This window comes from Charadrius vociferus, unplaced genomic scaffold (genome assembly GCF_000708025.1).
Source record: "Charadrius vociferus isolate BGI_N301 unplaced genomic scaffold, ASM70802v2 scaffold654, whole genome shotgun sequence".
NCBI classification, from domain to species: Eukaryota; Metazoa; Chordata; class Aves; order Charadriiformes; family Charadriidae; genus Charadrius; species Charadrius vociferus.
In genome coordinates, this window is record NW_009648048.1 from 112,472 (window position 1) to 128,507 (window position 16,036).

Consider the following 16,036-nt stretch of genomic DNA (forward strand, 5'->3'; position numbering starts at 1 on the left):
AGTAAAAACAAAACAGGAAAGAAGTAGGTTGAGGTCAAACACACTCTAGGCTAAATAGCTGCCACTCAGCAAGTAAGAGAGCATTTGGAATCTAAATTCTTTTCATCATCATAGCCCTCTATGTAGCAACACAAAATTACGTTTTAAAGATCTCTGATGATATGTAGGAAGCTTGAGATATAGGGAAGGTGACACCAAAATCCATGGCAAGTTGCAATGGAGCTGCAAAACCATTCACATGACAACCTTAAAAAGGAAGGAAACACTTGTCACTAAACTAACTTGTCCAGATAGACTCACATTCACACTGCTAGGGGCTCGTTGGCTCTGGAGAAGGTTTCTTGTATGTCTCTGTTGCTGTATTTGGCCTAAGCTTTCTCTGTGCCCTGTGTAAGGAGACAAATGACCTGTGGGTTTTCAGGCCATGTCCTTTCCCAGCCTTTCATAGGGAACCAAGGCAAGGTGATCATGTGTCTTGTATAGTCTTTTTGACTAGCAACTATTAATCTCATAGGTTGATATCAACTCAGTTTGACAGAGGTGGCTATTTCAAAGACAGGTAAGACCTTTGAAATTTGGGGAGAGCATGGAGCTGGACAGAAGGACACATCCAAACTAAGAGGAAGCTTACGCCATAAGCTCACATAATAAGAGGTCTGAAGTTCCAAAAAAGAGAAAGCTTTTGTCACCATATAGCCATGGCAAAAAGGTCAAATCAGAGCTCACAGCTAACCACAAGACACAGATGTGTAGAAATAGGTTCTTTAGCTCCGGTGTTCAAGGAACGGCCTGTGTACCTACACAGGTACTGCTGAAACCTGAACTGTTCCATGATGAGCTACATTACCTCCCGACTAATGATTAGGTCTATTGCAAAGGGACCAAAGCAGAGCATTAGCTTTTGTGTAAATACTTTATTTTATAAGCAATTTTCAGAATTTTTAGCTAACTTTAGCTAAGAGTTATTATAAACTATATTAATAACTACATTGAAGTGACCTCATAACCCACTTGAACTGAGGAAAAAAAAACTAAAGAGACACAAAACAGATTTCATCTTCAGCTTCAAGATGCAGAAACATTCTTCAGGAGTGTTTGTGTAGGACAAAACAGTACATTTGATTTCAAGAACTGATTAGTCTATGCAGATTCTGCACTTACAGCACATTTGATCAGTTTAGACTAGAACAGCAGAGGCATATAAAAAATGACCAGTAACCATCTGTTGCATTAATTGTAAAGTGCCCATTTGGATTTTTTTTTTCCTTTAAATATTAAATCTTTTTTCATTGTTTGTAAGGAAGTAAATATTTATTTTAATAGCTTTAGCAAGTTGCTAAGACACTTTTTAAACCTTACTACTTCACTTAATTATCAGTTTATTTTTCTTTATTTCTCAGCTAACACCCAAGTAGACTGATTGTCTATAAGAGAGAAAAAAATGGCATATGATGTTCACACTGCACTAAATTTCCTTATTAAAAACATTACTATTGTTATTAAAAATATTTATATGAATCAGTACCAAAACTGAAAGAAAGTCAATCTCATACCCTATATGATAGTAGCATTTAAAACTGAAAAGTTGTACTGGATATGGCTGGTTGGAATTAATTTTCTTTGTAGCAGATGGTGTGGAGCTGTGTTCTGGATTTGTGACCAAATAACACACCAATATTGTAGCTATTACTTGCACAGTTCAAGGCTGTCTCTGTTTCTACCTCTGCCTTGCCAGCGAGTAGGCTGGGGGCAGGCAAGAAGTTGGGAGGGGACACAGCTGGGACAACTGACCCCAACTGACCAAAGGGATATCCCATAGCATATGATGTTGTGCAATAAAAGCTGGAGGAAAGGAGGAGGAACTTTTGGAGTTATGGTGTTTGTCTTCCCAAGTAACTAATACACACAATGGAGCCCTGCTTTCTTGGAGATGGCCGAAGACCTGCTTGCCAACAGAAAGCAGTGAATGGATTCCTTATTTTGCATTGTGCAAATGAATTCTGTGCTTGCTTGCACGTGCAGCTTTTGCTTTACCTATTAAACCCTCTACCTCAACCCATGGATTTTTCGCTTTTTTACCCTCCCAATTCTCTCACCCATCCTGCTGCGCGGGAGTGAGCATGTGGCTTAGCTGCCTACCAGGGTTAATTCACCACAAAAGCCTTTCCAGCTGTTTTAACCTTCTTGCAACAAGTATTTTGTTTTACACTTACAGGTAAAGCATCTTTCTCTTTCATCAAGATGTAGCATAACATATATCTTACGCATTCTGTTCTTACCTAAGTTACCATATTATACAAATTCTCTTCCACAAGATACATTTCTTTCTCATTGTCCATGAAATGATAATAGACTTCTGTATATTTTTAAAACTTACTAATTTTAAGAATATATAAAAAAAAAATCATGCAAAAGAACCAGTTTATCATAAAGTATTTTCTTCTATTCCCTGCAACTTTAAAATATCAATGTTTTAAATGCTGTCATATCTGGTAACTCAATCTCTTAAAAGACGGAAAGAAAAAGCAAGTCATCCAAAACTGATCACACAGTAGATGAGCTTTTTGATCAGTGTACATCACTGGCTTAGTTCCGCTCTGACTGAGGTCAACAGTATTTTGATAAATCGTACCGTAACTAACGGTTTGCTTCATTTTTCTCACAAAGCTTAAGTCCAATTTGAAAGTTTTACTAGATCTGACTCACTCTTTTTTAAAGATAAAATTTAATTTTTACTGTTCACTACCCTTTTCAGTCCTTAAGCAGCACCACAGGTAAGTGGAAGTGAGCTAGAGTCTATTTCTTTTCATGAAGCACTAACAGACTTGCTTGTTGAATTGCCAACAGCTGGGTCCTCTGAAAATGGTGAACTCACACTAACGATCCCGAAGGCACAGATTTTAGTCCAAAAATCCTCATTAATACAAACAGTAGAGAAAGAAACAATGCTGCTGTAATTGCAACCAAAGCCCCAAACATCTTTTGGTGTAAGCAGTCCGCAATCAATCATACACAGTCTGTGTACCATTAACATGAAGTCATGCTCCTGACTAGAATCGTCTGTTAATGCAGGCTGAATTCCTGCCTGCTCTCAAATTTATTTTATAAAAGCGATGTTATGAAATATATTTTTCTTCCCTGTTTTTCCCCCAAATAGGAATAATAACAGAATAGAAAGTAATGCAAGAGTTCTTGTGGCTTAGAAAACAAGAGACCCGACCAACTTTCCCACTGGTGAGTGGCCAGGACTTGTCTGTATTCCACCCTGCTACTATCAGCGACCATCTCTCTCTTGCTGATCTTTTTATTTGTCTCATTTTCTAATTATGTTGTGTTTTCTAGCCTGTCAGCTCCCTGGAGCAAGACCAGTTTACTTCTTGAGGATGCTGAGTACAAAGGGTGTCTCCAACTTAGTTCTGGCCTTTGAATGCCCGGCAATGCAAAATGCTAAATTATAACTACTCTAAAAGCCTACCTTGAAATATGGAAAGCAATACTGTGTTCCACTATAATAGCACAGAGTTAGGTCCTTGTAAATCACAAAGCAGCAATTTAGTTGCCCTGTTTGTAATTTTAAGGATGAGCTCAAGGAAGAAAATAGTGAAAGCTGGAGGCTGAACTATATTTCTGCGTGTATAAATAAAGGAAAGATAACCTGTGAAAAATCTTTCAAAAAATCATATAATCAAAGGGGGGAAAACAGGTCCTTTAATGTTGGGAATATTTTTCTTTGTGCCATTTGTTTTTGATTATGTCACTGCTGTATTAATTACGTTGCTGAAGATTTATACAGCCATGGACAGTGAAGTGACAGAGAGAGGCTAATCTCTACAATGCTGTCTGGACTACATGTTATTCTCTGCAGTCAGGAACAATTTTATGAAGCAATTTCTAAACAGCTCTGCACAGAGAGAAATTTCTCAGCATGACAAAGAGGTTAGCTGATATTGTGGGAGCTGATTTCAACAGCAGTGTTATGAAAATAACAAAATCATTAACAAAAATGGGGAACTATTCCAATCAAGCTACTTTCCGTATCCACTCAAGAGAGCTCTGCAAGACTGGCATAGGCCCTGGAAACACTGGAGTCCAGGTTCATCTCCTAATGGAAAAGATACATACAGAGAGATGGATGAAAGGTCAGGTCCTAAATAAGTCAGAAAACAAAAATATGTGTGATGTTTTACTCATGTATTTTACTGAAAGTACAGCTAAAATATTTGTCTGGATTTTCCAAATATCTGTTGTCATTAAATGCTGGACAGAAGACTCATGTGTCTTTTGGTTTTTGAGTACAGTTGGAAACACTGAAAAACTGTACTGAATAACAAAATTATGTCAGTCGTAAGAAAATATTTGAGAGGTGGAATGAGGTTTTGAGCTTTGAGAGATTTGGCCTTTTCTCTTCAGCTGGAATACAAGATGTTATTGAGAAAACCAAAAATGAAGATACTGTTTTTACACTTTTTCTCTAGTCAAGGGTTCACACACTTGATTTCACTTCTCAGAATCAATTGGACAGCTCATACAGAAGTGATTTAAAGCCAATACCATGCTTACAAACAGCTATTTATTTGTAGCCAAGAAGTCAACAACACTGAAAAACTATAATTTGAATTTTGAAATATTTCTGCTAGTGTATTTGAAATAAAATTAATGTTCAGGATAGAAAATATAGATTAATAGGAAATTTGGTATGAAACAGAAATGAAATAGTATACAACTCAAAAATGCATTTTCTAATATTTGAGCAGCTTAATTAGGGCCTGGCCTTTCATCATCAAAACATTTTTATTCAGGTACATTTTCAAGAGATTTTTCTGAACCTTAAGTACTAAACACTTCATTTGATTATAAAATGTAAATTTTCTGCAATAGTTTTCTGTTTATCAGTGACTCCAGAAACCAGAGATTTAATGCAAGTACCAAATACTATTAAATTATTCCAGATTAAACACAGAACATAAACCACTTTTTGCTCCTGTTATTCCTGGCTATTCCTATTTAAGTGGCTTAAATTAAAAAGGAAGTTTGAATCTCCCTCCATAAATTTATAAAATAAAAAGTGATATTTTGCTATAAAGAAGCATGTTCAGTTACTTCATCAAGACCTGGTAGGGGTAGAAATCTTGAGAGATATACAAGAAAGCAAGCATTCTTTATTTAAGCAACTATTCACAGCAGCAATTTCAGTGCAGTACACTTTATCTAAATAATTTTCTGCCTTCCGTTGTTCAGGCTTCTCTTTAAAGAATTCAGTTGAAAGACAGAACAAGCATAATCTTTAGTTTTAGTTTGGCATCAGTCTAACTTCTAGTATCAGAACTTCCAAGTACAAAGGCATTTCTTGTCTTACACATGGGAAAAAAATGCTGGTGGGGAAGCTAAAAAAAAATAAAAATCAGTATTTGTAGTTAGACATTTAGCTCTGTTTCTTTTTATTAAAAATACTAGAGGGCTTTTTTCCAGTCTCCTGAAACATCTCCAGGACTGAGTGACAGATCAAATTTTCTTTTTGCCTTATGCATCAACAAGGTACTCATTTCATTATAGCGATATAAACCATGGTTTGAAGTCCCAGCTGCTCACTGAACTGACAGACCGGGTCCCATTTTCCTTAGCAATTTTGTATCTTCTTGTCCATCCATCTAATGGATATAACACTATCTTTTTCCTCCTGCCTGACTTTAAAGGGAACTAAACACACAAATCACCTGGAGATGATTAATATGACAATTGCTTTGAAAGCAGAAGAGCAACTGTCAGGTTTGACAGAAACAAACCATAAAAGAAGGTGAATGCTAAATAAAAATAAAAATCACCATATTCATTGTCTGAGCCCTACATCAAAGACAGAACAAGAACAGAAAATCTCATCCTTCATGATGAACCCTTTAGCACCATTGAGTTTGTATGAGTTACTTGCTTGACGTCCTGGGCTTATGAAGTATAAAATGATATAAACAAATATTATTCAGTGCTGTGATTTTTTTTAATTTCTATTTGAATCTTTAAAATAGTAATAGATGTACTGCAATGTAAAGATCACTTTTTTTTATATGCTTACTCTTTATTTTTCTGACTTGTCAAGACACTTTATGTATCTACACTTATAGAAAGCAAAAGTAATGACCAAAACGAGCCATGCATTAAAGGCTGAAATCCAACTAAGTTGAAGCCAAGCACAAAGGGGACAGAATTTCACCAAAGTCAACATCATTTTAACTTACAACATGCACTGGACAAGCTTGCGAACAAAAAAGTTCTGTATTATGTGCTACACAAAGCTAAGGTTTTAAAGAAGGTCTCATACTCTTAAACAGTACAAAGGAACAAATTTGCAAGGCCAGGTTTACAAGCTCCTTAAGCATGTTATCACAAAACAAGGAGATGCCTCTACAAAACAATGAAAGCTCTACTGTTGGTTAGCAAATGGCAAAAATCTGTTCAACAGCAGTAGAAATTGTTCACAGAGGCTTAGGTGTATAAAGCTGCTTAAGTCATATACTATTTTTAAGAGCAGCACACTTGGATGAATTTATCTTACATGAGAGCAGTAAATGGTCAGACCAAATAGATTCTTAATATATACAGAGAAACATACACGCTTGAAAATACTAACGGAGAACTGAACTGCCTCCATTGTAGATCTCTTTTTATAATTTGCTCACATACTGGTGTCAGGAACTATGTATATAATAAAGTTTGTTTTCATACTTCAAAAATAACTCACAAATTCAATGCCGAGAGAAAAGTAATTCACCCTGATTTCTCAAAAGTCTTTGTAGAAGGAAAGAAAAACAAGAAATAAAGGAGGTTCAATTTGTTGGAAGATAGCATTTTCTTTGGCAGCAGATATCAATCAGTAGATAAGCGCTTGTCAGAGAATAAGCATATTTACCATTTCAGACTGGCCCCCACACCCACTCCTGACCGTTCTGTTAAAGTGGTTATGAATGGTTCTTTCTACCTTGTCTTTAGGTTCAGTCATTTAATTCCTCTTACTCTTCCTGTCTCTTACCTCTTTCATGTCCCTCTTCCTAATTATTTCCCCATGTAATGAAACATCACTGCACATACAGTATTTCCTTTTTGTGCATCAAACCTTCTGTCCCATCCCTTCTGTCTATTTGCTCTTCCCTCTGTCTGAGGCATGACTATCCTTTTTCACTCTCTCCTCATTAACGAGGGTCTTTTACTACTGATACTGTGACTGAAGTTTCTTTTTACCCATTTCTATCCAACATCCTTAACCCTGTTTTCTTTCAATTCTCTTACCATATCTTCACCAGTACATGACACCTTCTCCTTACTATCAGTTGTATTTTTTCTTTTGTATTCATGCCTGTAATTAAGCTTCCAAATATGCTGAAAAGAAACATCAGAGATTTTGTTTCTCTGTATGAAATACTACTGAATAAAGTATACTCAGAAAGTAAGTTCTTCATTTTTGGGGAGAATAATATTCATAGATCTGCCACGGCTAGGAGTCTTCTGAATTACTTCAGAATTTCGTTTTGCTTGTATATTTTTAACGTAGAATTGACACACTACAAAATACAGTAATTAACTAGAATAATGGTTACTGGGGGAAATTTCAGAAACAAATCTCAGCTCAGTTGATATATATCTTCTCGTCCCGAGAAACTTCTGCTATGCTAATATAGACAGCCTCTTACTTATACTTCTAATCTGATCTACATGGCAATATATATAAGGGAAGGTTACATTTTATATGCATGTGAAAAAAGAGCGTTTCAACTTACTGAGCACCACTGAACTTTATCTATTTAATGAATTACATACTTCATAGAATTGAGAAATTACCAATCAAGTGATGATAGCTGCCTTACTAACTGCTGGTAACTGGACAGGACTTTCATTAATACAATCTCTGTGTACAAACTCATTGGAATTATTTGTAATTCCATAGGGGACTATTTAAAACAATAAAATAATCCCATTGATTTATGCTAAATTTATTAGAAAGAGGGAAAGTACAAAACGAGTTCTTCTTTTGCAAATGGTTATTTCATCCAAAAATTGTTTCAAATGCCCTCTAGGAAAGTTTTTAGTGGAGAGATTCACTCTGAGGTGTAACACACACAAAAGAAATACAGTAGTTTGTTGTTCAAATCACCTGTGAATTCTGTTTTAATACATCACAAAGATTAAACTACCTTACAAGATTTTAGTTGAACAAATAAATTTCATTTCAAGAGCACTGTCTCCAACCTGACATGTTATATACAACCTAACCAGTTTAAAAACCGACTAAGAATCAGAAAGGTGAATTCACTTGAGTAATTCGTCATCCAAGGAACCATCATGAGACAGGCAAAAGAAAGAATATCAAGAATCTAGAATTTAACTTAATTTACAGTGTTCATCAGCATTAGCTTGTCTCTTCCCCAGAAACACAGACTTTAAAGCAGGGTGCCAGCCTTTCAGAGGAAGGGGGCTGGATTATATCCTGTTCCCCCCTCCCCCCCCAAAATGGTAGTTAAACATCCAGGAGGAAGTCAGCAGGAGTTAGGAAGCTCAGCTAAAGCCAGACCATATAGTCTCTGAATAATCGTCTCTGAATGAGACTATTATTGCCCATCAGCTGAACCTTTGTGCAGGAAAGAGCCTTTATTACACTGCATCCTCTGAAGACAGTGCCTTGAAGTTTGCAACTCTACATCATGGAAGCCACTCAGAAGAATCAACCTGCTTGTCATCTTTGTCACCCCTACCAGATCCTGGTAGTTAGCAGGATATGCTTCCAGTATTGTATTTTGATAGTTTTCCTTATCTAACAAACCAGTAGAGGGAAAATTTACATATAATTCTGTACTTAAACTGAGATTTTGTTTAAAAGCTTTCTAACTTTATGACTCACTCTAGCATGAGAGCAAATGGTAAATAACTTCATTTAGTATTATATTTAGATAATAAATATCCTGTCCTCTTATTTATAGAAAAATCTATCTTTATTCAATAATCATATCATTAGAAGATTATTAAACACAGTCTTTTGTTCATAAGACATTGTATTGATTTCTGTCCCTTACTGAAAAAAGGAGAGTTCATTATTTCCAGGTGTCACCACCTCCAACTTCTCTGCACCTCCTAATCTTCAGAAACTAAGTAAGTTGGAAAATTTCTTCCTTACTTAACTGTTGTTTGGGGTTTTTTTCCCCAGAATGTGTGATTTCAGTGTACTTGAAATTTGATAAAACTGGAGATTCTTTATCTTGAATGTGAACTGTCATGCCGTTAAACAACTCAGAATTTTGGCTCTAAATCTGTCCATGTTATTTCAACTTCATTAGATTTAGATTAATCTACCTGTTGCTAGATCAGAAGGAAAAGAAATACCCAAAACCAGATTTAACTGAATAACAACTTAATTATTTAGAAAGAACAATTGGAAGCAAGTCATTAAATCTACATATTTCAACTGACTTGGGTTCCTTCACCTTGAACACACAAACAGTGGTTTTGGGAGTTGAAGAGGTAGTAACTTGAACCAAAGTAACTCTTTTTTTGTAATTCATATTAAGAGGAAGCACTTACTGGAAATCAAAGCTTTTCCAGAAAAAAATTTCATGACAATAATTGAAGATATAAGTCACACTTGTTTGGGTGTTCTGACCCAAAGCCCACAGAGTAACTCAGACTCTCTGAGAGCTAGGTATTGGAATGAAAATTACAAAGTTGCCTTTTGTTTTTCAGCAACGAGATCATTTCAGAGTCTGTTTGCTTCTTTCTTTTTTTTTTAATAACCAACTCTTTTCCTTTATTTGATGTATTTGAAACACAACATTCAACTGATAAATGGCAAAGTTTTTATAAACAAGCACTAGGTATTTTCATGCAAGTTTTAAGTTAAACAGCTACAAAAGCTGAAAAATGGAAGTTAGTAACAAATAGTCTTCTGAGTATTTTTGTTAGTCTGCCTTAACTGCAATTCACATATTATGAAAGTAAAACAAATAGCACTGTGGGACAGGAAAAAGGATCAGTGAACACAAGACACTGCATCACTGTTTCAGAAGATATTTTGAGGGCATTAAAAGTATCCGCTGCATAGAAGAGTGTGTGTAAATGAGACGCTGTTCTTACATGGTCTGCTTAGATTTAAAATACTTAGTCTCAGAAGAGATCATTGCTGAACTAACAAGTAACACCCTTATCTATTTTTCAGATCTCTATTTCACAGAAGAGGAAAGAGGACTGTGTCTTAAACAGAGCTAGTAACATAAGATAGATGTTGCCAATCACAGCCTTTGATTTTATTTTCCTGTTGTCTGCATCAGCAATTTCAGAAATCAGACCATAGATACTTGAGTAGAGACAATTTTTTAATACTTATTCTGCAACTTCAAGAGCTCTTTAGCCACTAGAAGCCTTTTGTATTCACTTAAATTTTGCTCAAAGTTAAAATGCTGTTTCTGACTCTACAGCTATTGCTGAAGGGATCTGCCCTCACCACAACTTAACCTAGAGACCATAATAAACCTTTAGGCCCAGGGTTCCCTTGGAGCAATTTATATTTCTACACATAGTTAAAATAAGAGTAAATGTCTTTAAAGGATTGATCTCATTCCTAAATAGGGAGTCTAAACCACAGATTTTCCAAAATTTTTTTCCAAAATTTTATACTCTTACACATTTTCTTTGGATTTACGGAACCCTGCTCGCCCAACACTGCCCCAAAAGATCTTACCAGCAAACAACAAATGAACAATTTAAAATTATGTTCTTTCAAATATAAATGCCTCTCAGGTGAAATCATACAGCATTTTCCTTAGCTTTTTATAAGTCCAGGTCCGATCAACTGCTCTTATTACCATATTCTTCTAAATATATAAAATTACTGTCTTTCTTTTTAATCTAATTTCTACTTTTTTTTGGTTATTTATAAAGCAATCTGAAGCAACCATTGTGTACTGATTTTGATTATCCTAACGTATACAACTCATCAAGAAAAAATAAGACCCTAGACCACAGCAATCAGCATTTGATACCAATGGCAAATGCAATCCTTGAAGGACGGTTACTAGATGGTAGCAGGAAACCTGCAGTTCTGGGAATAATTCCATGCCAAGCGTGGAATATTGCTAGCAAATCAACCACAGACACTTTCCAAGAGTGTATTTTGCATTACTGAATAAGTATTTAATTTCCACCTCACTGATTATTTTTTTTTTGTTTCACTGCTCAACACCTGTAGAAATGCTCCATATCTTTTACTAGTCATTAATATAACAAGCTCATTAAAGTAAATGAAGGTTAATTTAATCATATTCAGGCACTACATGGGATAGATTATTGCATTTGTCTTTTAAATAGTTTGTCTTTCATTCTACTATCTTCATCAAATACTATTCTGAATAATTATCACATTGCCATTATAAAGTTACAGCACTGCTACATTGTTATTAAGAACTTCAGGTCACCTATAGCACTTACACAAAATACCACAACTCTAGTCAAAGCACCTCAGGCTATGCAGCAAGTAAGTAATCCCCTATTGAACTGTACGCATTTCTAAGCTCTTTACCATTTAGATGATTACATTATCTCAGTTTTATATTCACTAGTCAGGAGGTAAATGTCAGCTGGAATCATTGAATCTCAATTTTTTTTTTATTTATTTGTTTTTTATACATTTCACTTTGTTTGATAGGATTTTTACTCATTGTAATTTATTGTGCTTGCTGATGAAAGTATAAAGCAAAAAGCTGAGAGTGTAATCAAGGCTAATGGTGAACCAAATACCATGTGATAATAAATCAGCAAGAAAAAAATACTCTACCAATAAATGGAGATGTTTACCATTTCAGTTTGAATACTATTAGAACAACTGTTTATGTAAAATACAACACTGTACACACACACACAAAATCAACATTCTCTTCTTTCCTGTAAAATAAAAAATAAAACTTCACCCAAGCAGCTGAATTTGGGCCTCTTTTGCAAGTAAAAAGTGGGATTTATATCATAGTATGTAGCAGTGAAGAGAACAAAACATAATATGAAGAAAGTATGTGGCAGAAAGACATCTGTATTTTATAGACAGGGACATACATTGTCAAAGTCATAGCCTGCAGTAATCCTGCTATCTTTTAAAACTTATTACAACAGAGAAAATCCCCCAACTCCTACATAAAAAAGCTGCAGAACATTTACATTTACTTTTCAGAGTTATTGAAACATTTTTTTCTTTATTCTGCTGGAATATTTTTTTTTGTTAACTAGTCTTTTATTTTCTAAAAAGACGGTACATGCAAAAAAAGCAACTATAAGAGAAAACCTCAGCACTTCACCTAAGGATCAGCTACAAAACCTACTTGAAGTAAAAAAACCCAATAATCGCATTCACTTCAATGGTTTTTCTGAGAGGCCCAAAGACAGAAGTTAGACCATATAATAGCAAATAACAGGTAAATTCAAATAGGAGCTTCATTTCAAGGTTTGTTTTTGTTTGTTTGTTTGTTGTTTTGTTTTTTTTTTTTTAATATCATGAAGCCTGCATACAAAAAGTCAATAAGAAATGGTTAAGTGTATGACTTTTTCATCATTTCATTAAGAAAGACTAAACAAGCCTTAGACTCTATTTACAGTACCTTTGGATATTGTTTGACAGGGATCAGAACTCTTTCTGACAGCTTTATGTTTTTGTTGCTGATGACATCAAGATATTTCTTTTCTTCATCTTCCTTCTTGCCTTCAGAACCCTGAAATTTTTCAATTTCTGAAAAATATTAAAAAGGAGAGCGATGAGTGACATCATATTTGTCATCCTCAGAAGCTTTAAACTTACACATTATAATACAGACTGTGCACTGAACACCTGTGCTGTTTGCACTCATGTGACACATACTGCCATTTTTGAAGAAACCTGGACTGTCACCAGTGCTGAGACAGAGGTGACAGCCCACAGGTCCTCCTTGACTAATGCTCTCCCAGCAGAAAATGAAGCCAAATGATCTCAGTGGGAGAAGGAACAGACAAGGCTTGTGATTCAGTCTATCAGTCTTTTAAAGAGGATCACATGATCACAGCTTGATGCTATTTTGTAAGCGTGACCTGCAAGAATTAAGTCAGATTCTAATTGTAATGGCTAACTTTGAGTAAGACTAGTAAAAAACTGAAGAAATTTCTTGTTGTTACTGAGTTCACATTCAAATTCTTCAGAATTATTTTAAGTTTCCATAAAATAATACAAGACATAAAGTTAACTCTTGAACAAAAAGATTCTTAAAGAAATGCAGGAAGTATTCATTATGCATCTAATAATGATGGTATGTAGAACATCTAATAGAATTTACAAAAACACCCCCAAAATAAATTCTGAGTTCTTTATTCCCTAAAGCTCTATAAGCAACAGATAATAACAAATCATTGACTGTACTACCCTGCAAGGAGTATCTAATACAGTGCCTGAGATCTTCCTGATGCTACTGGTACCATTGAAAAAGCTGCATTTACAGCAGTATCATTATTGCCAGCAAAGAAAATGGCAAAGCTTATAAGGAGTTAATTATAACTGAATTATAGCTGAAAAGGGACAGCTGTGGGTCTGAGAAACATGCAGTTTCAAGGCTTGTTTCAGAAAACAAGCAAGGAAAAGAGTAACACAGTGACAGCAATCTTAATACATATACAAGTTTCTTTGACTTAAAACAAGCATAAGGAAAAATGTATGTAAGCAAACGGTCCACGTCATGATTTGTTAATAAATGTTTATGCTGCCTATTCTAGATCAAATACTTTATTTAAAGCCTGCACCAGCAGACAGATCTCAACTGCCACTATTATAAGCTCTTCTAAAATCTCTCAGAGAACACACTTAAAAGAACTCAGATAGGATACACCTTCCCTAATTCAGGATTAAAAAGTTACTTTAATAATCACTAAAAGCATCAGGAAGACAAGTTTCATTCTCATAAAATATTTTAATATACCTGAAAAAATGCGGTATGTGGCATTCAGTGGGAGCAAGCATTAATTAACAACAAGCTTACACAGTAATATTCTGCAATAAAATACTTAGTTCAGGTAGGTTTAATAGATAGGAAGTTCTTTTAAGACACCTCCAATACAAAGGTTTGTGCTATGGGGTTCCAGACGAAAGAGAAAAAGGTAAACAAAAGAAGGAAAAGTGTTTCATGTGCAGTAAGTATCAGAATGAAATGAAGGAATGAATTTCACACATCCATTGTGAACACCAGTAAGTGAGGTAATTCTCAAATTCAAGTAAGGAAAGCGTATCTGTTTGTACTCATATATTAAACTAGAATCAGAGAACCATCGAATTACTTAAGTTGGAAAAGACCCTTAAGATCATCAAGTTCAACCATTAACCTAACACTGCCAGGTGCACCAATAAACCATGTCCCTAAGCACCATATCTCCAAGTCTTTTAAATACCACCAGGCATGGAAACTCAGCTACATTCCTGGGAAGCCTAATCCAATGCTTGACAGCCCTTTTGATGAACACATTTTTCCTAGTATCCAATTGAAACCTCTCATGGTTCAAATTGAGGCTGTTTCCTCTCATCCTATTGCATGTTACTTGGGAGAAGAGATTAAAATTTACCTCACTACAACCTCTTTTCGGGCAGTTGTAGAGAGGGAGGTGTCCCCTGAGTCTCCTTTTATCCAGTCTAAACATCACCAGTTCTCTCAGCCATACCTCATAAGACTTGTGCTCCAGACTCCACCAGCCTTGTTACTCTTCCTGGACACGCTCCAGCACCTCAATGTCTTTCCTATAATGCCCCAAACTGAACACAGTATTCGAGGTCAAGCCTCACAACTGCCGAGTAAAGGGGGATGAACGCTTTCCTAGTCCTGCTGGCTACACTGCTTCTGATACCAGCCAGGACGCTATTTAACTGATGATTATGGGATTAGAACATCTCTCATATGAGGAAAGGCTGAGGGACTTGGGTCTCTTTAGTCTAAAGAAAAGAAGATTGAGGTGGGATCTTATTAATGCTTACAAATACTTAAAGGGAGGGTGCCAGGGGGATGGGAACAGGCATTTTTCATTGGTGCCCAGTGATAGGATAAGAGGTAATGGGTACAAGCTTGAACATAGGAAGTTCCATCTTAACATGAGGAGGAACTTCTTTGAGGATAGTGGAGCACTGGAACAGGTTGCCCAGAGAGGTTGTGGAGTCTCCCACTCTGGAGACATTCAAAACCCATCTGGATGCCCTCCTGTGCACCCTGCTGTAGGCGACCCTACTCTGTCAGGGGGGTTGGACTAGACGATCTCCAGAGGTCCCTTCCAACCCTGACCATTCTGTGATTCTGTAACTCTTTCTCCTGAGGACTGTGCTGAAGATACCTATAAGTCTGCATGGTAAATAGGCAAGAAAAAGGAGAGAGAAACTCGGGAAAAAACGCTCCCCTTCCAAACTTCCACAGGCACCTCTGAGTCTCCAATCCCCGCTCGAAGACCTGCACTTACTGTTTGACATAGAATATGTGTAAGTACCAGAAGTGGGGTCTTAGACAAAGATAATGGAAGATTACTTAGGCTGGCCTTTTAAAACATCACTAGAATGTGAAAAGAAGGATGCAGATTTACAAAGAGTGAGACTATGTAGGGGACATAATTGGTTTAACTCAACTGTTTAACTCACTACAGCTCTAATACTTTTGTTTTGCTGGTTAGTTTTCCATGCAGGAACTTCTAAATCCTTGGAAGGAGAGAAAAAAAAAGAAGTGGAGAAAACATGGATGTAAGAATGTTCCTAACCAAATGAAAATGTCCAGTCTACCCACATCAGGAGACAACATTGTGCTTTCTCAAGTTGGAAAATTGTGCTTCAAAGAAAGAATCACAAAGTAGTGGGAAGATAAAAAAAACAGGTCATCTGGTCCAACATCCCCTACACAAACATTGCTGCCTACAGATGGTGGATCAGGAAATGTCTGTTGCCCAAGGCTGTGCCTTGTGTCTTCTGGGTCAAATACCTTGAAATATCAAATACCTTGACATACTTTATTGCTAAAGCAGAATGTAGTGC

The 16,036-nt window shown here is 36.0% G+C and overlaps 1 protein-coding gene across 1 annotated transcript in view; it reads right to left on the reverse strand.

Annotated features, from left to right (window-relative positions):
* LOC104285283 (KH domain-containing, RNA-binding, signal transduction-associated protein 2) overlaps window positions 1-14,767 on the reverse strand; it is a gene marked incomplete at both ends in the record, with an annotated part of 112,670 nt that extends 97,903 nt beyond the window's left edge. The window contains 2 exons of the mRNA XM_009883711.1: window positions 12,618-12,728; window positions 14,743-14,767. Of these exons, the coding sequence (XP_009882013.1) occupies window positions 12,618-12,728; window positions 14,743-14,767 (136 nt within the window). The remainder of the gene's footprint in view (window positions 1-12,617; window positions 12,729-14,742) is intronic.
* Window positions 14,768-16,036: the final 1,269 nt, after the last annotated feature.